The 21,920-nt window shown below is 46.1% G+C and overlaps 1 protein-coding gene across 1 annotated transcript in view; it reads left to right on the top strand.

Annotated features, from left to right (window-relative positions):
- The window catches only part of LOC135898515 (uncharacterized), a 31,630-nt gene extending 10,995 nt beyond the window's left edge, over positions 1 to 20,635 (top strand). Inside the window, exons 3-4 of the mRNA XM_065427487.1 lie at positions 9,325 to 9,481; positions 15,357 to 20,635. Of these exons, the coding sequence (XP_065283559.1) occupies positions 9,325 to 9,481; positions 15,357 to 15,582 (383 nt within the window). The 3' untranslated portion in view covers positions 15,583 to 20,635. The remainder of the gene's footprint in view (positions 1 to 9,324; positions 9,482 to 15,356) is intronic.
- The last annotated feature ends 1,285 nt before the right edge of the window (positions 20,636 to 21,920 follow it).

The following is a 21,920-nucleotide window of genomic DNA, read 5'->3' as shown; positions in this document are numbered from 1 at the left end:
AGGCGTTGAGTTGAGGCGGCAGTATGGACGCTGACAATTCTGATAAGCAGGAGGAGGCCTGGAATCGACATGGGAACGATATGAAGAGGAAACGAATCGCCCAGGAAACAGACTAACAGCGTGCCGAACGACTGGCTAAACGCCGCAACATAGCTAGACAACCAGAATAACCTGGACTTGCAATCAAGATTAACCAAGGCCAACCATGCTATGCCTTAGCTTTCGCTACGTATATCCTGGCATAGCTGAGCTAAGCCACTACCAATTTTCTTGTAGGACCCCGCGGGGGTGTCTGCGTCAGCAAGTGTTTGGTAGGTTGAGACACCACGGACACCCGACACCACGACACGCATCGCCTCCACCAGTTTGTCGCTAGAGGAAAAGGCAAGCAGTCAGTTCCAAGCAAACGGCCGTGTACGGTTCGTTTCTGCAGCAGCTGATGATGATGATGATGATGGCCTCATATTATGGATCGTACCCACACTGGGGGATTGGCCAAGAATTTCGTGCTGTAGCGATCACATATTCTTTTGTAGTGTTACTTATTCCACGAATTTTTTTTTCTGCAGCAGCTACCACACACACTTCCTCATCGCCTTTTAGCGTAACTAGCGCGTGCCATTACTTATGGACAGTGCTTTCCCTAAACTCCCTGATCGCCAGGTGAAACAAGGGCGCACTGAAGATGTCTTCCACATTTTCGGACGCCAAACCCAGAATTTTCCTAGATTTCACATCATTCACTCTGAAAAACCGGACAAACCAGTGCGAAAAATTTCACCCTTCCTTGTGTCGAAGTCTCTGACTGAAGTTTTTGTTCCAGGTTATGAGGCGTCGAGGATGGCAAGGGGTGATCTCCTCTTAGAGCTCCGCGATCAGAAACAATATGAAAAACTGCCCGAACTAATGTCATTTGGGGACGCCTAAGTAATAAAGTCCCTCAATAGTTTTAAAGTACCGGAAAGCTTTGATCCAGCCGACGACGCCAGCGATAGGCTGATCGGTGACATGTGACCTTGCTCCGCCCCCTTGCCGCCGTGAAAGTTCCTGCGCGCCGGTCGAAGTGCGCGCGTTTCGCCTGTTGCGCTATGCACATTGCTGCGATATATATTATAATAATTACAATTTATATAATTTATATTATTTAATTATTTTTATTACTTATATAATTTATTTATATAATTTATATAATTTATTATAATTTCGTTCCGGGAGGGTCGAAATGCCTTGTTGCTGTGCGGTTGCATGCCGAAACCGGACGAAGGATGGCAAGAAGTTAGTTTGCATCCCGCGAGGCAACCAGAACCTAACCAGAAGAAAAGTATGGTTGCACAGAATTGGACGGACACACTTTGAACCGTCGGTAACTGCACGACTATGCGAGGAAAGTAACGCAGAGCGATACGAAGGTGCGAGAGAAAGTATACACGTGTGTGTGCAGAGCTGCGATAGTATTTCATTCGCGCGCATGAATGTTGACGGCCGAATTTCGTGGAGATTATTGATTTTAGTGCATTATAGGCCGGTTAATTTAGCAAGTGCAGTATGACCTAGCATGCAAGTAAATAGTGGGGCAGAAGCGTATTAACTGGCTGACTAAATATCCACATCGCGTTACGTGCAATAAAAATTAACAAATTTCAGCAGTGAATTCTACACTTTTTTGTGTTTGTGCTCGCGTTGTTAACTGTGCTTACAATATGTCCAAAAGGTCATTTCTAACTCTCATTATGTCCAAAAAGTCATTTCCAATATCTTAATCGTATTTTGTGCATTCCATATGCGAATAAATATATTCTTAAATGCCTGCATTACTCTGCTTTTAAAAACAAATACTGCACAGCCACTGCTACTGACCATCAAATCATAAAGTACAATACAATATATCAAAGTACGTTACATACAGCTGCGAGCTGGTTCCTTCCAAGTTTCCCTTACACTCGAAGATGTTTCAGTAATCGGCGATGCCATTTTACGGATGAAAAACACACAACTGCAAATTAACATAAGAAAAACGCCAGAATCGATACACAGATTGCCAGCAAAACACAGTGGAGTAATAGCTAGGCCATCCGCGTGTGTTTCGTATAAGGGCCCTCTAATTCTTACTGGGCTTTAGCGGGGCTCGGAGGCGAAACGGCATAAACACAACATGCGCTTCATGATGTAAGTTTACGTGGCGACGTCGCACGGTTAACGAGAACAGTCAACCGCATTCACACATGCGCACACACTACGCTCGACGTTGGTGTGCCGCGAGATTAGATCGCCCTGGCAGCCCGAACACGATCGAGGAGACTCGCTGACACGATCCATACCGCCGCTTTAGAATGTCACGACAGTTGCACTGGCTCGTAGCACTGGACCACAAAACACAACAGTCGTCGTGTAATCCCTACACGACCGACACACTCAGCGGCAAGAAGACTGTTGGCGCACTCGTTTCCACACACACACACACAGGATGTTGTTTAGTTGCCGTGAAGGTCGCACGTTTCAGCGACGTTATGTCGAAAGTGTTTCGGTCCAAGCGACTGTCAGCCTTCTTTCTTACACGAATTCTTCGTTCAAAGTAACCACTATGTGTACGCAGCACATTTACAAGTAAAATAATTCATAGAGCAAACGGGACTAAGCTCAAGCAATCCCCAACGCTCGTGCGATGATTGAGCGCAAACGAACGAAATGTAAACATGCAGAATCAGGGCGATCAAGCCCTCATTCCGCTCTCTTGAGTGTTTTTCTTTCAGCGCTCATTTGAAATTGAAGGACTAGATTTAGTAGTTCGGGCCCTTCTTTCGTTTTTTGCCACAGTCAGGCACCAGTAGGTTTTATTTCCGCGCGTGTGCAGATATTTGTTCACCTCACGAATGCCGCGGCGCCACAGTTTAGCGTGGGCGCCGTCTGCTACAGGAATTTCCTAGGTGGCGCGCGCGGCAGATGTCGCTACTTTGAAAACTATAGAGGGACCTTACCAAGTACCAGTACCCCGCGCCGTACTAGCTGACTGAGGTTGAAATCTTGGAGGGCTTCCGTGATCAGAATGTCATAAACGTTAAAGGAATTAGGATGAGGCTTGACGGCAAAGAAATCCAGGCCAAGTACCTGACACTTACCTTCGGGTCAAGTGTCCTGCCCGAGTCCATCAAGGCCGGGTACATCAAGAGAGAGAGAGAGAGAAGGGAAGACGGAAAGGCAGGGAGGTTAACCAGACTGAGTCCAGTTTGCTACCCTACACGTGGGGAGGGGAAGGGGGAGTGAAAGAGGAAGTAACTTCGTGTTAGGCCTTACGGGCCAAATCGTCTCAGATGCTTTGAGTGCCAAAGGTTTGGCCACAGTTCCCAGAACTGTCGAGGTCACTTGTGCCAAATGCAGTAACAATGAAGATACCTCCGAAACATGCAATAACCCTCCGCACTCTGTTAACTGGGATGGTAAGCTCACCGTATTCTCGTGGTCGTGCCTATTATGGAAAAAGATTTAAAAAATTGTAACCATCCAAGTGAAAGACAATTTCTAGCTCAAGAAGGTAGGACGGCTGGTGACATACCTGCCAAAGAACAGCTTAGCTGAAGTTGCGCGTCAGGGGACAGTGCCAGAACGGCCTCCGGCAGCTGTCCGGTCCACACACAGTAAGCCGGAAGTGACGCCATCCGCCCCCATGGCGGCTTCAGTTAACGCTGCTCCGCCGTCCCAGAACAAAGGAACATCGACTGCTGGGTTGGTGGCTTCCAGGGTCTAGTCTCCTGAAGGAATGCCTTCAAGGAGAACAAACCGCTCCATTGAGCGGGTATATCCAACGCCCCAGAAGAGACAAAGGACAGATCTTCCTGCTAGATGGCGCCACCAACACCTAAGGCTCGGGAGGAAACTCTCGACTACTCTAAAAAAGAGATCCCTCGCTTTACAGAGGTGGCAGAGGGTCCTGTAAGCTAACTTTCCTTTTGCCAGACACAGAGCACCAGCGTCTTTCTCATGATGGATACTCAAAGATTGCAATGTAACGTAGGAGGACTTCTCCACAATCTGAACGATGCTGAAAAATTCATCCGCAAAATCGGTCCAAAGGTGCTGTGTGTCGAATAAACACACCTAAAATTAAAACAGACCGACTTTCTAAAGCAATATGCCACTTCCCGCAAAGACCGCGACGACGCTCTCGCCTATTCGGGGGATGTAGCCGAAATAGTCGATAAGGGTGTTGCACGTCAGCGATTAAACCCCTAACTTCCCTCGAGGCAGTCGTAGTCCGAGCAGTGTTTGTCTGATAAGTTAGTCATGATTAGTCCCATTTACATCCCCCCCTTGGTATCAGCTTTCCAGCACACAGTTTCAGAGCTACATTGATGAACTTCCTCCGCCGTACATAGTCGCTGGTGATCTAAACACTCATAGCCTTCTATTGGACGACACTCGTTGTGATACTCGACTGCGCTTGATAGAAACTTTTCTGTTTTCTTCAGGTGTGTCTTTAATGAAGAATGAAGAATCAAGCGTCACAGCGTACTACAGCGTACACATAACTCATAGTCATCCATAGACTTAAGCATCGAGTGTCGAGCACATTAATGCCGTACTTGGAGTGGTCCGCATTGCCATTTGTTGGGCGTGTTGGTAAACTGAAAGCATATTTAGCGCCAGCAAACAAGGACGGAAGGGAGACGACACCACAATGCGCTAACTCAAAACCTCTTGGGGAGTGACCACTCCCCAGTTATGCTAAACTCAACTAAACAAGATGGATGCTTACCACATTTTCCTCGATGGAACGTGGACTTGGCCAACTGGGAACTGCTCCGAGAGCTGACGCATTTAGGCAGAGATGACTTTGCTGCTTTTAATGTAGACGAGGCTGTGACATATCTAACAGGTTTTATTATTCCCGCTGCTACGAAATGTATTAAACAAACTAACTGACTTGATAAGAAGCGTCGCATCCCTTGGTGGAACGAGGAATGTTGTAAACCATGGAGATTGCTTCGCGATTCTCCTACCACTGAAAACCTTAATAATTTCAAACAGGTTAATTAAATCACAAGGCAGAAGGACACGTTGGCGTGCAAGGAGAGAGAAAGAGAGAGAAATTTGGAAGAGGTACATTTCTGGTGTAAATTCGTACACGGGCGAGGCGAAAGTATGGAATGGGGTGAATAAATTAAAACACCAGTATAAAAATCCCCTGCCCTTAGTAAGTACCCCAGGAGATGGCCTGGAAGATCAGGCAGATAGTTTGGGCGAACACTTTGAATATATCTCCAGTGCGTCTCATTACGCAGAAATATTTCTGAGGATGAAAGAACGGGAAGAGCGACAACCCCTTGATCGAAAATGCGCTCGAAATGAAAGTTACATCCGCCCGTTTAGCTAGACCCGTCGTGATTGCTCAGTTGCTATGGTGTTGGGCTGCTGAGCATGGGGTCGCGGGATTGAATCCCGGCCACGGCGGCCGTATTTAGATGGGAGAAAATTGCGAAAACACCGGCGTACTTAGTTTTAATCATCATCTGCCTGCTTACGCCCACTGCAGGGCAAAGGCCTCTCCCATACATTTCCAAATACCCTAGTCGTGTGCTAATTCTGGCCATGTTGTCCCTGCAAACTTCTTAATCTCATCCGCCCACCTAACTTTCTGCCGCCCCCTGCTACACTTCCCTTACTTTGGAATCCAGTCCGCAACTCTTAATGATCATCGGTTATCTTCCCTCCTCATTACGTGTCCTGCCCATGCCTATTTCTTTTTTTTTGGTTTCAACTAAGATGTTATTAACTCGCGTTTGTTCTCTCACCCAATCTGCTCTTTTCTTAACCCTTAACGTTACACCCGTCATTCTTCTTTCCATAGCTCGTTGTGTCGTCCTCAATTTAAGGAGACCCCTTTTCTTAGGCCTCCATGTTTCTGACCCGTACGTGAGTACTGGTAAGACACAGCTGTTATACACTTTTCTCTTGGCGGATAATGGCAACCTGCTGTTCATGATCCGAGAATGCCTGCAAAACGCGCCCCAGCCCATTCTTATTATTCTGGTTATTTCAATCTCATGATCCGGATCCGCGGTCACTACCTGCCCTAACTAGATGTATTTCCTTACCAATTCTAGTGCCTCGCTACCTATCGTAAACTGCTGTTCTCTTCTGAGACTGTTAAACATTGCTTTAGTTTTCTGCAGATTAATTTTTAGACCCACCCTTCTGCTTTGCCTCTCCAGATCAGTGAGCATGCATTGCAATTGGTCCCCCGAGTTACTAAGCAAGGCAATATCATCAGCGAGTCGCAAGTTACTAAGATATTCTCGATTAACTCTTATCCCCAATTCTGGGGATTCTCTTATCTCCAGTCTTGCTGCAATTTGCCATGCATTCGTGGGCTTCTTTCATGCTATGAAGAACACTTTTATGTAGCATGCATTGAGCAACAGAAATCTGTATGGGAAGTTTTTTAATGTTGCTCTACAATTTTCTCTCTGACATGCACTTTTAATCTAATTATAATATTTGAGAAGTTGATTAAATTATTAGGGCTAAATATGCAATTACGCGGAACGCAAGAAATAAGCTGAGTATGTCCAAGCGACGGCAAAGAACATTACTTTGGTTCTGTCGAGTTACGTGGCATTCGCATGTTTTTAACCTTTGGTTCAAATTACATGGGACACCTTATACGCCCCGTTACCCAACGCATTCCTGGAGCCCTGTAAAGGGTTCATAAATAAAATATAATGTAATCAATAAATATAGATAACATTCTTACAGCCAACCCTCACCATGCCTGAAAATATTGAACGTATTATAATCATTTCTATTTCTTCATGGCGCTTAACAAAATGTTATGCGCGCCCTTTCGGATCCAATTGTGTCACACAACGATATATCGTTTACAAAAATTTAGGCTAACATTCAATAAATAGCTTTTCAAAAGAACGTTTACTGGAGGTGCTAGAAACCCAACAGAAAATTTCTAGAATGGCAACGAGCGTTTTTCTAAGGGCATATGGTTTTAAATCTTTGTATTTTATTTCTTAAACCCTGCCCACTCGACACTCTTCTGCCCGGTACATGCGCTTCTTAGGATCCCGTCGCATATCCTGACCGGAATTAAAGTATCAGATGCACAGCGTTCAATAAATGGACGATTGATGACGATTATTGTTGTTAAGCGAAATCGCACCCTCAAGGCCGCATATGTTCTAAGAGCGAATGTTATAACAATAAAAGGATAACTAGGGCTGCAGTTTTATTTTGGTGCGAAAGCATGAAATAGCCCAACGAGCGAAAAAGTCGTCGTCTGTCATTTGTAGCAGCGAAACAGCTTAATTACCATTGGCTGCGATGCCACGTTACCAGCGCACCTCGACGGAGTTCCATTGGCTGCGACGCCACGTCACGAGTGCGCCTCGATGGAGCAGAACAGGCGAGAGGGGAGCGGACTCGTTAGTGCGGCAGGTGCTGCGTAACAGGAGAGGGCATCGCCGCGACGCCATGTCACCATCGCTCTCGCCCTGGGAGCCTGGGTTATCCGGGCGTTTTTTGGGCGCGCAAGCTGTCGCCTTTGTTGTAACTGCACCTCGGAAAGGCCAAATCAAAACGCGCCAAGCGTATAAACGTGCTCGCTTGCCCGCGAGTTCAACTCGAAGGACCGCTCAGCTGACTTCAATTGGACATTAACGTTTTCGTGTTCACAACTGATAAGAAGTGCTTAGCTGTCATCTAATTTTTTCTTATTTCTATTCCTCCTTGTTACAAACTAATCTAATCATGTAATTTTTTTCTTATTTCTATTCCTCCTTGTTACAAACTGCCGCCACTTATTGCGCTATTTGTACATTTTGCGAAGTACAGTGTGCTTACCTAAATATTTTCTTTACAGTGCATGAGCATGACTTCACGTTCTTTCATTTTATTTTCTTGTTTTTTTGTTTGTTCGCTACGGCTTAACACTTACAGGCATTAGTTGGCTAAGCAAGGCAAAGTTGTTGGCATAACCCGTGATGCCAAAATCTCGTACCTCTCTCTCTCTCTCACACACACACACACACACACACACACACACACACACACACACACACACACACACACACACACACACACACACACACACACACACACACACACACACACACACACACACACACACACACACACACACACACAAACACACACACACACACGTCATCAGGTTTGTAGTCGGGCATGAACTGTGTGATAGCGGGCCCATGCCGTCGTCCAACTCACTCACGCTTGGGACGTGGTTGTAAGGAGGAACTCATCGAGAACTAGGAGTACATGATTTATTTACATATTTACGTTAAAACAAGAGCTACATTCGACAGTCTAGCGTGACTCCCAAATGGAGCACGCAAGACGAAGCATACAGCACACCAGCATGCAGCACAGAGTACACTGCTCACGACAAGGAGCACACTCTAGCAGCCGACAAACTGATGCTTAAAAAGCCTCTGTCCTCCCTAGATCCCTAGGGGAGAGAAAACTGCTGTCCGACCTTCATCCAATCGGACCGTCCACAGTCGCTGGGGAGTAGTCGACCCGCCTTTGAGGGGGAGGGCTCACACACACACGTACGCGCTTTGGATTCCCAGAACCCGAGTTGAGCGGATCCTCGTCGCCAGGTGGTCACGCCTGACCCCAGCCGGCGCCTCTTACTTCCAGAGCTGACTTTCTCCGGTAGTCGCCACGAGTGTCAGCAGACTGACGAATCCTGGGGCCCGAAAAGAAACGTACCGCAAAGCACCCTTTTGTTAGAGAAGCGCTTCTTGCTGCAAAGAGACCATGAAGGCCACGGCAAATCAGCCAATACACGGTCCGACAAAGGTGGCCAGCCCTGCTGCCGTCGCCGACTCTCTGAAGAAGGCGCATGGTGGATTAACGTTGCCGTAGTCTCCAGTTCTCCGAAGGAAGTTCATGGTTGGTTAGCGCTGTCGTCTTCGCCGGTTCTCTGAATGGCGCCACCACCGCGGGTCGATCGAACCACCTGCAGCGGGCTGAGATAGCTTTGCACAGCAGTACCCCTGCAGGCCGATCGTAACAATACACTCACTCACTCACTCACTCACTCACTCACTCACTCACTCACTCACTCACTCACTCACTCACTCACTCACTCACTCACTCACTCACTCACTCACTCACTCACTCACTCACTCACTCACTCACTCACTCACTCACTCACTCACTCACTCACTCACGTCTGCACACTCGCTTCCAGAAGAAACTAGGGGTGGCAGACGAGGTTCACTAGACTACAAGTAACAAGGACATTAACGAGCCATTAAGAACGCCTAATAACGCCGACGCGCATGCGCACAGCAGCCGGTGGTGGTGAGCCAAGGCGGAGCTGCCATGGCGCGAGCGAGGCGTACTCCGACTGTGGCGCTGACTGCGAGCTCGTGTGCGGACGACCCATGCCCGAGGGCGGCTGCCGCGGCCACTGCAAGCCAGGCTGCATCTGCAGGCACGGATACATCAGGTGAGTTTGGTAACGCCGAAGGTTGGGCTGATGGTTTCTGCATAACGCAAGGTTAACAAAGCAACAGTGTGGGAAATGGAAATGGTATGGCGTATAAGCGGTGTTGGTTTGCTGCTCTGATTTTCACAGAAGACACCAAGCGATAAAGAACGGGAACACAGAGCTGTTTGACTCTGAATTTTTTATTATTCTAATGCGCCTGTCAAATATGTAAGGCATAATAGGGTGAAATGAAAAAAAAAAAGGAATGCGTTCTCCAAGGAGGGCAGCATCTTTGGAACATAATCATTCAGTGGTGGTTGTTACTGTATGAGCACACCTTTCTGTGGCACCGGGAGAAGCGGCTTGAAAAGCTTTCCATGGTCACTCTAAGGACTTGTGCCTTAACCAGTAATGCAAAGAGCACGGATATTTATTTTGATTGACTATGTGACGTGCGTCAAGTCCCTGGTCACAAGTGTGTGACACTCATAACCGTTTTTCCAGGTGCGATATATATGCATTTTGTAATGCTACAGGGCATCTAGCGAAGTCATTGGTTGTTCATGCCATCTATGATACTACGAATAAACGTTGTCGGGTGGCATATACAGGTTGTCCCACATAACTTGAGCCAAGAATTTGAAAATGAAAGGCGCGTCGGAAGCAAATTGAACCGAACGATACTATTCGCAATAGCCTATAGTAATTCATACAATGTTTTTTTTTGTTTTCCCCATAACTCATTAATTAATTGAGTTTAATTACGCAACTGTTTTATTATTGGCTGAGCATCCTAAGTATGATACGCAGATTTGTAGAGCCCCTTCTGAAACCACTGATTGAGTTGTTTCGTTTACGATACGTCTCACGTAGTCCTTTTTTCCTGGTTGCAAAGAAAGCCCGCGAAAAAAAAATAAAAAAGCCACGTTACGGAGCGCTTGAGCAGGGGTATCGTGCTGCTCTCAAGCATGCGTACGGTGAGCAAGGTCGGCTCCCGTCCGATGACGGCGCAAATGCGTGCTGCTGAACGAGTGCTGTCGGTGAGATAAAGAAAATCCTGCCGCTTCCTCGTCGCCAGTAACGATGCAGCCGACCTTGTTCACTGAACGCACGCTTGAGAGCCGCACAACGCTACTGCTCAGACTCTCCATCACGTGGCTTCTTTTTCATATTTCGCGGGATTTCTTTGCAACCCGTAAAAAAGGACTACGTGAGACGTATCGTGAAGGAAACAACTAGATCGGTGGTTTGTGAAGGTGCTCTACAAATCTGTGTATCATACTTGCGGTCCTCAGTGAATAATTAGGAAGTTTGGTAATTAAACTTAATTAATTAGTGAGTTATGGGGAAAACAAAAATATTGTATGAGTTACTGTAGGCTATTGCGAATAGTGCGCGTTCAGTTCAATTCGCTTACGACGCGCCTTTCCTTTTTGAATTCTTGGCTCAAGTTATGAGGGACACCCTGTAGAAAACAACGTGCACACATTTCACCACCTGCCGCATCTCCAAACCGCGATAGTTGGGACACGCCCGAAAGAGCTCAGCATGTCCTTTCTGTTTTTCTTCCTAACACGCGGGAGGACATGAGATGTTTGGCGTCTATTTGGGCAAAATTGGAAATTGGCCACTGACTGAAGGCGTCTTACTGGGACCTTGGCCTTACTATAAATTTAGGTGGTTCATGGTTTCAAAGAAGAGCGCAACGAATGCCTCGACTCAGCGCGGTGGTTTAGCGGCTGTTGTGTTGCCACTGAGCTCGAGGTGGCGGGCTCGATTGTTGGGTACGGCGACCACATTTCGCCGGGGCAGGATGCGAACACCTTCGTATTCTAACCTCTGGGTACATGTTGAAAGGCCCCTTACCAGGCCCTATGGCCAATATACTATATAATGGAAGTTGTAACGTGTCGTCTATGAAGCGCTTTGTCAAAATACGTATTCAAATTAGTAAGAGGATATAGAATAAATCAACTATGGTGTTGCCATGATATCAGCAGGTGAGCACCGCCGCTAACAGGTGCCCAGCTTCTTTGCTTCGACTAGCGTCTGCAAGCAGCCTTCCTTCCCTGTCATCTCCCATATCAAAGCCGAAGGACACGTCACACTTCGCGTGACGACTACCGCCTCCTTATTTTAAGACAATGTATTCTCGGCTGACTTCCCACTGCTTTGGCATATGTAGGATCTCGGTATCTTGTAACCACTGCCAGAAAAAAAAACAGCCTTTTAACTTCGCTAAAGCGTCGAAGGGAGTCGTAAACAGTATCACAACATAGGTATACACGAGACACGAAGCGATAATTAGTCGTAGACTAGGAAAATCAACGGTACGGGCGCAATTAGCGCAAACGTGGTAAAAAATTAACCACATTGGCCTGTTTCCCTGTAAAGGGTGCACCGCCGTAGATATAGACTTGTTGAGGGAAAGCCGTTGTACGGTATGCTTTCAAGAAATGTAGTGAGCTCGCTTGGAGTAAGCAGGGTTCGCGCAAAGCATTGTTGTCTGGAAGGTGGTTTTGCTAGTGCGCACAAAATTAGTCGCACAAAAGGCAAAATTATTGTTGCGGACGTAGTTTGAACCACTATAGTCGGAAAGTGTCACTTTGCACATAGCTTGCAGTATCTTGGGGATTGGTCTACCTGGCCTGTCTCACAAAAAGAGAAAAACAAAAAAGGGGGTGAAGCCAAGTGTCGACCACACAGAAGGTAAATTCGACGTAACTGCGCTTGAAATACGATGCGAATAGGATACGAAATGAGTGTATAATGAACACTAAAAAGAGGCAGAAAGAGACAGAATACATTGGTATAATTATCATTTAATCGTAGAATCATTTGAATCATTATGTACTTCACCTTTGGCTTCATAAGCATCGACAGTTGGTTGAGCCTTTAATTTTCCTCTTCTCTTCCTTCTTTGCTGTGCGACGCACTTACAGTGGCCACATTGCACGTTCCGCATTGGATGATTTACCAGAGTCACGTGCCCTATTTGGTGACGTTGCAGGCAATGCGTCTTGCGTAGAGGCATTTGTGCGTGCGACCTTGACTCTGGCTGTAAGCGGGGCTCCCTCGAGAGAAAGGGCGCACTGGTTTTTGTTTGAACTTGCAGTTGTTCTCGCGCCGTGACTTGCTCTGATATTCTGCAGACAGGATCGTCAGCGCGTGATCTACGCGCCGCGTTCGTCTGTTTTAAAATGTATAAACCTGGTGAGGGGCTGGAACACCAGGTGGCCGAAATTAATGCGGACGCCTCCACTGCGGCATCCCCTAAAGTGGTATTCACACGAGGGAGAGAGGTGCACAACGTTACCGTTACGTCACTCTTTCGTCATGCGGCTCGGGTCCTTCGGAGCCTCCTCCCTCCCCCCTTGCGAGGGGCTCTGAGGGGGCGATTGCCTTTGTATCTGCCATACATACCATGATCATATATTTTCTTGCCGTTCTTTTCCCGCCCTCGCACTCCTAGGGCCTTTCTCTCTCCGATCCCCGACCCCATGCAGAGCAGCATACGCCGGTAGAATTGCCTGCATTTCATTGAAGAGCTTTCTCTCTCTCACACTTGCACTAGCGCTGGATAACAACTTGTCTCTGTCGCAGGGATGCTGTGAATCGCACTGTAACTACTTGGAGATGGACCTCAGTATGCACGAATCCGCAAATAATAGCCTAACTTTGAAAGTAAGCAATCCATTTATCTAGCGGACCAACCCTAGGAAGGCTGACGCCTAATGACACCGGACCCATAAGAACGCGAACGTTTTCAACTGGCACACAAGGCCTCTGAGCGCGTTCACTACCACATAGAAAGCTACCACTCTCCATCGCCTTCCGCACCCGTCCACGATCAATAGCTCCGCCAAAAGCCATTGTCAAGGATGACGTGTTTGAGTTTTGTGCTTGCAATTTTTGCGAGCATTATTAATGAGCCATAAAAACTGCAATCGTAGCACTGTGGACAGCGACATTATTGCTAAACATATATACACAGCAGGTAAATAAGTCAGCGGGAATTCTTCCTGGAGTGTGGAGATCATGGTAAGCTACTTTGCAGTAGTAGGAACGGGAGTTTGGCGGGAATTGGATTCCGTTAGTAGAGGTTAAACATCGCGCCATGTGAGCAGCACAGCGCACGTCTTGTTAAATCGAACAGCTTTCTTTGGCTCTTGCGGCCGTTCTTGTGGTTGGGCGGTGGTAGGCAGGTCGATGGTCAGTGGTCAGATTCGGTGAGAAAAAAGTTCGTTCATTATCTGTAGCCCACTCTATCTTGCTCGCTCGCTCATTCATTCGTTCGTTCACTCGTTTGTTAATTCGGTCTTGGGTTTCTGGGCTCGTTAGTTCGTTCGTTTGTTCGTTCTGGCTGTTGGCTTACATTGACAACCACAGTCGATTCCTTCTTTGAATTTTTTATATGGTACGCTCTTTGTCGCGCTGTTCTTTAATTATCTTGATAATTTAGTACGTTGTTTTTCAGAAGTCGCCTTTCCTATTTCATTTTTTATTTTGCCTTTTCTTTCATCTTCTTGTTTGAATGTTGTTCGGAGCAGCCCCAATCATATTGGTTGCATAATGATGATTACGGTGGGGCTAATTTTTTGGCGCCTTCAGTGTTAAAAAAAAATACGCTGCACCACTGCTTTCCATGTGCTCGAGGAACGCCGTCCGAAATTGACAGGATTATGGGACTTTGCAGTTGGCGAACTCTTGCAACTTATTAAACAGTGTGTGCTCTCTCGCGCTGGTGTTGGTATCGGCGGAATATAGGGTCACGCTCGTGAGAACTCTAACACTTCGGTTTGATTTAAAGTGCTCGTGTTCGAAAAAACCGGAAAGCACCTTCCACTTTGTTGTAGCGCAGGCCCTACATGGACACGGAAGGACACAACACACAGCGCTAGCTATTACGTTTCATTATCGACGAGTACAGATTAGATGATGACCTACCAAGGAGCACATAAGCTACCCTCGTGGAAAAGACCACGCTCTGCAGCAGTTGACCGGTGAAAATGCCTAGTACCGTCGTTAATTTGAGTCGCGGTCGCTCCAAACCCATTGACGCGCAATTACGCGTCGCTGATATCAGCGCTGGTCTCTTGCCAGCTTCCTGGTCCGCGCGATCTATCGCGCCTCCACTTGAGACGGCAGTATATTATGGTTGACTTGCGCTACCCACGGCCAATTATACTTTTCCGGCCACTAAGTTCGTTTCGCATTCGAACGGGAAATTGAAGGAAAGTTGCTCGAGGGCATGTTATACCTCGGTGCGGTGGACGCATCACCGTACGAGCACCACGCAAACGTGATGTCATCTTTATTGGCAGTCGGCTCTTTCCTTCACGCGTTGGGGTGAGAGTTCTCGCAGCATAAAAGATGCTTGTTGTTTCAAGGGTTCTTCTTTCGCTATGCGCTAGGAGGATTTTTTTTAACGAGCGAAAATAATGCGAGAGTGATGCAGTGATGCGGAAAACGTCGCGAGTGGCACCATATAGTGATGTCGTCACGCGTTGCCTTCTCGGAAATGGCCCGCATAATTGCTTGGAGTTACGGTTACCCCACGTACCCATGGAAATCCAACAGCACGAGCATTGTATGACCTTCTGCGGACCCGCCGAAGCAACGGAAAGGGAGAAATTAGTTGTGCGCTTTTCTTCTTCTTCCCCCCCCTCTCTCACTCCCTCTCTCTACCTCTGCTTTTTCCCTCTCCCTCTGCCTAGTGCTCGCACCGGTATGATGCTGTCAGTGGGCGGACGGACGGGCGCATGCACGAATGGACGGAATGGCTGAATCGATGGATGGAAATAACTTCCGGCCCACCTCTCTCCGAGATTCAGCTCAAAGCAGACAAGGTTGCGTCGTAACCGCTCCAAGATATTTTCTCGCCCCTGCGCAGGTCATCGGTGGGCGGTCCCTGCGTGCCGGTGTCCAAGTGCCAACCGGACTGCGGCCCCAACCGCAAGTTCGAGGTGTGCGCCTCGCTGTGCCCCGCCTACTGCGACATGCGGCCGCGGCGATGTCTGAGGCTCTGCCGCATGAACGCCTGCGCCTGCGCCGACGGGTACCTGCTCGCCAGGAACGGCACCACGTGCATACACCGGGACCGGTGCAAGCGCTTTTGACGATGTCACGCCGCGCGGAACGTTACCGCGGTGCGGAGCACGTCCCTGTTGCCGTATAAAGAGGCGGCACCGCTGAAACTGGCAACGTCTCAGCTGCTTTCTCTGTGGCGCATGATTAGGATGCGTTGACTGCTGCCGACACCGGCTCATGCCAGCTATATCTGCAGTATCGCTATAATATAAGGTCCTGCCAGGTCAACACCTCCAGGTTGACAAAGAAAGGTCGCGCTTGATTTGCAGATTGCACCTTGGAATAGGCCAACGCGTTACTTTTACCAGGAGTGCTCGCCGAGGAAGCGATTTTGAATTAACGAAGTAGATCTCTGTCGCATTTAAAAAAGAAACGTGACAACTGTCTCTCGTCGTAGTAGATTGAACGGTGCTTGAAAGAAAGAAATACACCTCGTTTCAATCATTTAAAAAACATCGTTAGCAAATTTTGCAACGGACAGAGCTGTTCGTTGGCTAGAATTGGCGTTAATCCTGCATATTTCCTGTCCGTGACTTGAAACCTCTCGCACCTTCGCCTTCTTCACCGAAGGCAAATAAGAGTCACAGCTGTAGCTATAGACCACTGTATCTACAAACTTGTAGCGCTATGGTGCTAGGGCCAGCCGTGCACCTGCATCGAGGTAGCATTTTATAATTAAGCGGTGATGACAGCTCTTCGCTGTCTACAATTTGGAGCTGCATGCACAGATTTCCCCGAGCTTCTGTATGCTTCTGGAAACACAGAAAGAAAGCTCGAATTTCTCAAATCACCCCTACACCTCTTATGTGTTTAAGTGAATAGGTATTTACTCGGGTGCTTTCTTATACTGTATTTTTTAAATCACATGCCCAAGTAAGGCAAGATAGAAACCGGGTGATAGTTTGAAATGAGGGTGTAATTGAATTGAAATCATCTTTCGTTTCTTACAAATACAATCACCTTAGTGATAAGTTCGGTTATCATGGGCCCAAGGGGTAAAAGGGGTGCTGTGTACTCTTTGAGAAAATACGTCACTCTAGCCTTCACATTACGTAGATTTGCGTACGTGAACAATGTGTAAATGTTTGGTCAAGAAGCGGGCTTGGTGCAGAAGGTATTAAACAAAAGGGCACGTGTTGGATGTTAGAAGAAACAAATGCTTATTGCAGCACCATAAAAGCACATCGACATTTGGCAACATCTTCGGTGAATACGCGCAGCAACGACACGGCACGTTTCCAAGAACATTTGCACACTACCGGCGTTAACCTGCATGCTTTAGGACAGCGCTGAACTAACGTGGGCCAAGAGAACATGGACATAGACGCGGTGCCTTCTTTACCACTGTACGGTTTTAATCAGGGCATGGTGTTCCTTAAAGGACTACTGACACGATGCTCTTCCGACTCTTAATTTCTTGCGTGAAATGAATGGCCGGGAGCTCGAAACCCTACAAGTGGTACAGTTTCGTCCGTAACGCGAAGCGATAAGGTGATGGCTGGCGAAGTGTGATGCGCAGTAACCCAAAATGACCGTTTTCTGTGGTGTTTGCCGGAGCGAGCATTCGAAGGGAATACGAGCGACAAATCTCCTTTCGAGAAGTAAAAGTAGTGCGAGTTGTATTCGTTTCCATTCAAGGCAAAATGTTATTGCAATGTTCGACACTTCGAATTCCTTCCGAAGTCGAATAACAAGAGTTGCCTTATTTCAGTCTTTAAGATTGGAAAAAAATTTGAAGTAGACTTCTGCGACCTTGCATAAAAGCAACTAAATTTCCCGCGAAAGCTGTTTACTTCGAGCAGTCGCACAGAGAGTTTCAGGGATTGTAAATAAATGAGATAATTGAAAACGTTGCGAATTGATCACTTTCCTTCCTGAAACCTTGCCCGAATATAATGCTTTCCAGCACTCGTTGGGATTCTTTTTTTTGTTGAAAGACAGTAATTCATCCGCACGCAATTTTCTTCACCAGAACATAGGCGAAGTGAATTGATGATACCAAGAAAAGCTAAGGTTTATTTATTATTCATAACTTTCCCACTTGAACAGGAAAATTTCGGGACACATTTCGGAAACCATGCAATACACTTTGCCTGCAACAACGTGCGATACTTTTCTAACGCAGGCTTCTCTCGAGAAATAGGAAAACTTGGCTAAAAATATCAGCGTGATATTTCGTGCACTTAATAAATGATCTTTTTTTACCAAGGCACTAATTGACGCACACAACCTTGGCACATAATTTTGCGATAGCGTTCCGTTTAAGTTCATTGAACTTGCCTGGCTGAAAGAGCTTTTCTGGCATTTATATTTACGCCAGAGCAGCTGGCAAAATTTTGCGCTCATCTTAAAAACATACTCCTGAAGTTTCGGAGCGCGTGCATACGTAATTAAATTGCAAAGACCGTAATTACTCCCCCACACACTTTGAATTGTTCGCATTGTTCAATACTTTCCGCTTAGTTCCGACCAATGTGAAGTAGATGGCTTGCGCAGTTCATAGATTACGCCGGAGAAACAAAGTGCAGTGCTTAGCGATTCAAATGCAATGATCGATGCGCACGGCTCCCTGCACTTATTTCGCCACCAGTGGACGCTGGGAGCACCGAGCTGATTCGTTGTAGTACACTCCGAAAACGAGAGCCTTTGTCACGCATTGTGACTGGGTTTGATCGCCTAGCGAACACCTGTATAGCAAAACGTACCGATGGTCATGCGGACAGATTATCACGTTTGCATGGCTGAACACTGTCGATTTCTCGTATTGCTCATAGAAGAAAAACACAAAATAAACGAGGGTTTAATAATTATTCGTAACGTATCTGCTTAATTTAGGTCAGGAATGCAAAAATCTCACGACACACTGGAGTTAACACAACGCATGCTCCTAGAAAGCAGAACTTTCTTTTTGTCTGACACAGAGTTCTCTCGGGACATTGGTAAACGTAGTTGAAAACGGCAGCCTGACACTTTCAAGCACTCGCTAAAGGAATTTTTTTGTACCAGGTCAGTAACTGATAAAGAGGTGTTTAAGTTGGCACACAAATTTGCGATAGCAATCCCTTCCAAGTTAGCTGAACTCAGTCTTTCTGGCATTTCAACTTGCATCAGAGGAGCTGGCAAAATTTTGCGCTGTTCGTAAAGCATGTCAATACAGCTCCGGAGCACTTGCGTAGGAAATTTACTTTATAGGCTGTAATTAACCCACCCACTATGAATTTTGTGTTCACATTGCCCAACATTTTGTCCTTTGTTTAGTCGATTATAGACAAGGTGGCTTGTATAGTTCATTGAGGTCACCGGATAAACCAAGGAAATGGCTCATATCACGCATAACAGAAACAAAAGAAAGGAGGGTTCGAAAATTCTTCAATATTCTTGTATTCAAGCCAGCAACAAGCAATTTTCACCACAGAGAGAGAGAGAGAGAGAGAGAGAGAGAACGAGAGAGAGAAACGAAAAGGGAAAGGTTGGGAGGTTAACCAAGGACGTGTCCGATTGGCTACCCTAGACTTGGAAGGGGTAAAGGGGAAGAATAGACAAGAAGGAGAGTGGAGTAAAATAATAAAGAGTCAGTCATCCACAGTCAGTCGCAGCGGAATGTCCACTGTCACCAGCGCTCATACCGTCCGGGAGCCTTCAAGAAGTGCAGAAGTGCTTTTGTGGCCTTTCGAATGCAAGAATGAATAGGCCATCGTCCCAGGATTTTTTTCTACGAGAGTACTCCATTACCTAATAGGCTAATGTTACATTCTAGAGTACGTCGTTGAGAGTCAAAGGATGGGCAATGACACAAAAGGTGCTCTAGAGGCTCATCGCACCCGCACAGATTGCACGCCGCACTGTTGGTCATTTCTATCATCAACGATTAGGAATTTGTAGAGCACTTGCCATTCCCCCTATATTCATTGAATATGAGATTGCTAGTATTTGGCTTTGTTTCTATGACACTGGGAAACATCGCGGACAACGGCATCGTGACACTGTCGAACGCTTGAATAGGTAACTTGCTGCAAAGGCTGTAAATCACCTACATACCTCAAACGTTCCGTAGGCGTTACCCATACAGTGGTACCCATACGAAAGCTCCGCTGTTTTCAGTCCTCTCAGGCTAGTGTAAAAACGTTTTAGGCACTTCATAAAACCACTGTAAACGGGCGGCAATTGAGGGCTTAGCAAATTCAATTTAACCCCCGACTGACACACAAAATTCAAAATTTGCCTACGCATTGCACGCATCTTTCATCACATTTTCTCAATATGTAAATTTCATGGGCTACTTTGTTCTATCAGAAAACACTAAAAACTTACTTACCTAAAACGTTTTCGAGCCCTTTTAAAGCCGCATTAACAGTTTTGTTGCGAAAAAAATTATCCCACGCCCCTTAAACATGAAGTCAGCAGCGTTAATTATGCGTGAAACAGATGGCTCTCGAGACGGCATTTCTAGAGTTCAGGAGACCTGGTTTTCGACATCTCTTCGCTCTTCCCCAGCGGCAGAGCTACAGAGAAGATTTCGAAGAGGTTTCTTTTCCAAAACTATCCTCCATACTTCATTGTTTCATGTTTGCCAGCTGTAGTTTCAAGGGGCTAGAGACTCACTACAACGATGCTCGTACACTGGGTTAGTCGCGATAATTTTTCGTTCAGCTACGTTTTATTGCATGTGGCGCTACTCATGGGAAAACGAAGAACAAGTTATAATAAGCCTCCATAGGTTGGAACCGCTAAGGTGTAATATGAAGGCATCAATGATCGCCCTTGGTAATTGTCCTTTCAGCATTGAAGAGTTTCTTGGGCCATGGGTAACGCCTCTATACAACGATCAGCTCTAAAAGTTTTAATAAACGTCTTTAGCGATATTGATAATGTATTTTTGCATGAACACTTTGTGTGTCCTTGTGTGTTATTGTCATGTCGCGGTGTTCAGTGTTGGTTATAGATTCATTTGTGTTTAATTCTAGAAAGCGCAGAAAGTGTTCCTTTTGTTTCTGTACTGTCTGTTTTTGTTTAAGCATGTTTACGAAACAATGTTCATTGCCGGACCTTTCTTTTTTTCATATCCCCTCACGTCATCATCATTTGCCCATTATAGAATCTATTGCTTTTGGAGAAGCCGGCGACACAACAGACGCCTACATTTCATATTTCATCGGAATAAATAATCCGCACTCACACGAATCTGCTTTAAATTCTACTTGACATCCCTCCTAATGTTTTGTTAAATCCTGCTAATTATATTATGCGATATGCAGGGATCGCTTCTGTGTGAAGAATCGCAAAGGTTATTCCATGACTCAAAGACGAAAACAGAGGGTACGTACTAGACAGTATTCTGCTTATTTCTTTAGCGACAAATCTCGGAAATTAACAGAAATATTATTACGTGCACGTATGATAAAGTCTGTGATAAGCTGACAATTATTGAGCCCCTGCCAAACTATAGTTAAGCCAGAAGTGCCGACCTGGTGCGCACACGTCGGTCTGAAGAGCAGAATTCATTTGGCACTTCGCCACAAACAAAATGCCGGCTCTAGTTACACTACATATTTCGAAAGCGCACGATAGTTAACAATAACCTATCTTACTTAATAGAGAGAATGCATTATATTGGCTTGCCAGAATACATTGTGGCGTGGACGACTTGGTTTTTGCGCGGCAGGGAGGTTTGCTGCACACAAAGCGGGGTTTAATTGGGAAAACTCAAACAAACACGCCTTGTTTCCCAAGGTGCAGTTTTATCTCCGCTTTTCTTTAATATCTTGCTCGGCTCCATCCCCTGTCATCAGAATATAATCACGCATGTTTCCGCTGATGATATAGTGTTCTTTGCTTCGGCAGGTAATATGTAGTCACTGTATGTGTGCTTACAGGAATACCTATGCGGTTTAGAAGGATGACTAGGGGATATCCACTTCTCCCGTAACGTAAACAATACCGCTCTTCTTGTCTTTTCTCTACAAGAGCCAGTGAATATGCACTTTGCATACCATCATACTGATATTCCGCACATACAAAGAGTAAAATATCTTGAAATTATTTATAGTGAAATCCTTAACTCGTGTTTGAAAAGTCAAACTAGTTTTTGCATACTGAACATGTAACTTAAACATCATTTCAATGAAATGGGTATATTGAGAATAGTCAGCAATAATCCACAATAAGAGACACACTGATAATGATTTACCGCCCGTACATCCGTCCTATGCTATAGTTTGGATGTGTCTTGTTGTCCGCAGGCGCTGCTTACAAACGTGTCGTCTAGCTCTGCTTGAACAGGAAGCGCTCCCTTTATGCTTCGGGCTACCGAAGTTTGTATGAAGCAAACACCGTGATTCAAACGAATCTCGACTTTTTTCCTTAGAAA

This window comes from Dermacentor albipictus, chromosome 10 (genome assembly GCF_038994185.2).
Source record: "Dermacentor albipictus isolate Rhodes 1998 colony chromosome 10, USDA_Dalb.pri_finalv2, whole genome shotgun sequence".
Lineage (NCBI taxonomy): Eukaryota > Metazoa > Arthropoda > Arachnida > Ixodida > Ixodidae > Dermacentor > Dermacentor albipictus.
This window is presented reverse-complemented; position numbering and strand designations above follow the sequence as displayed.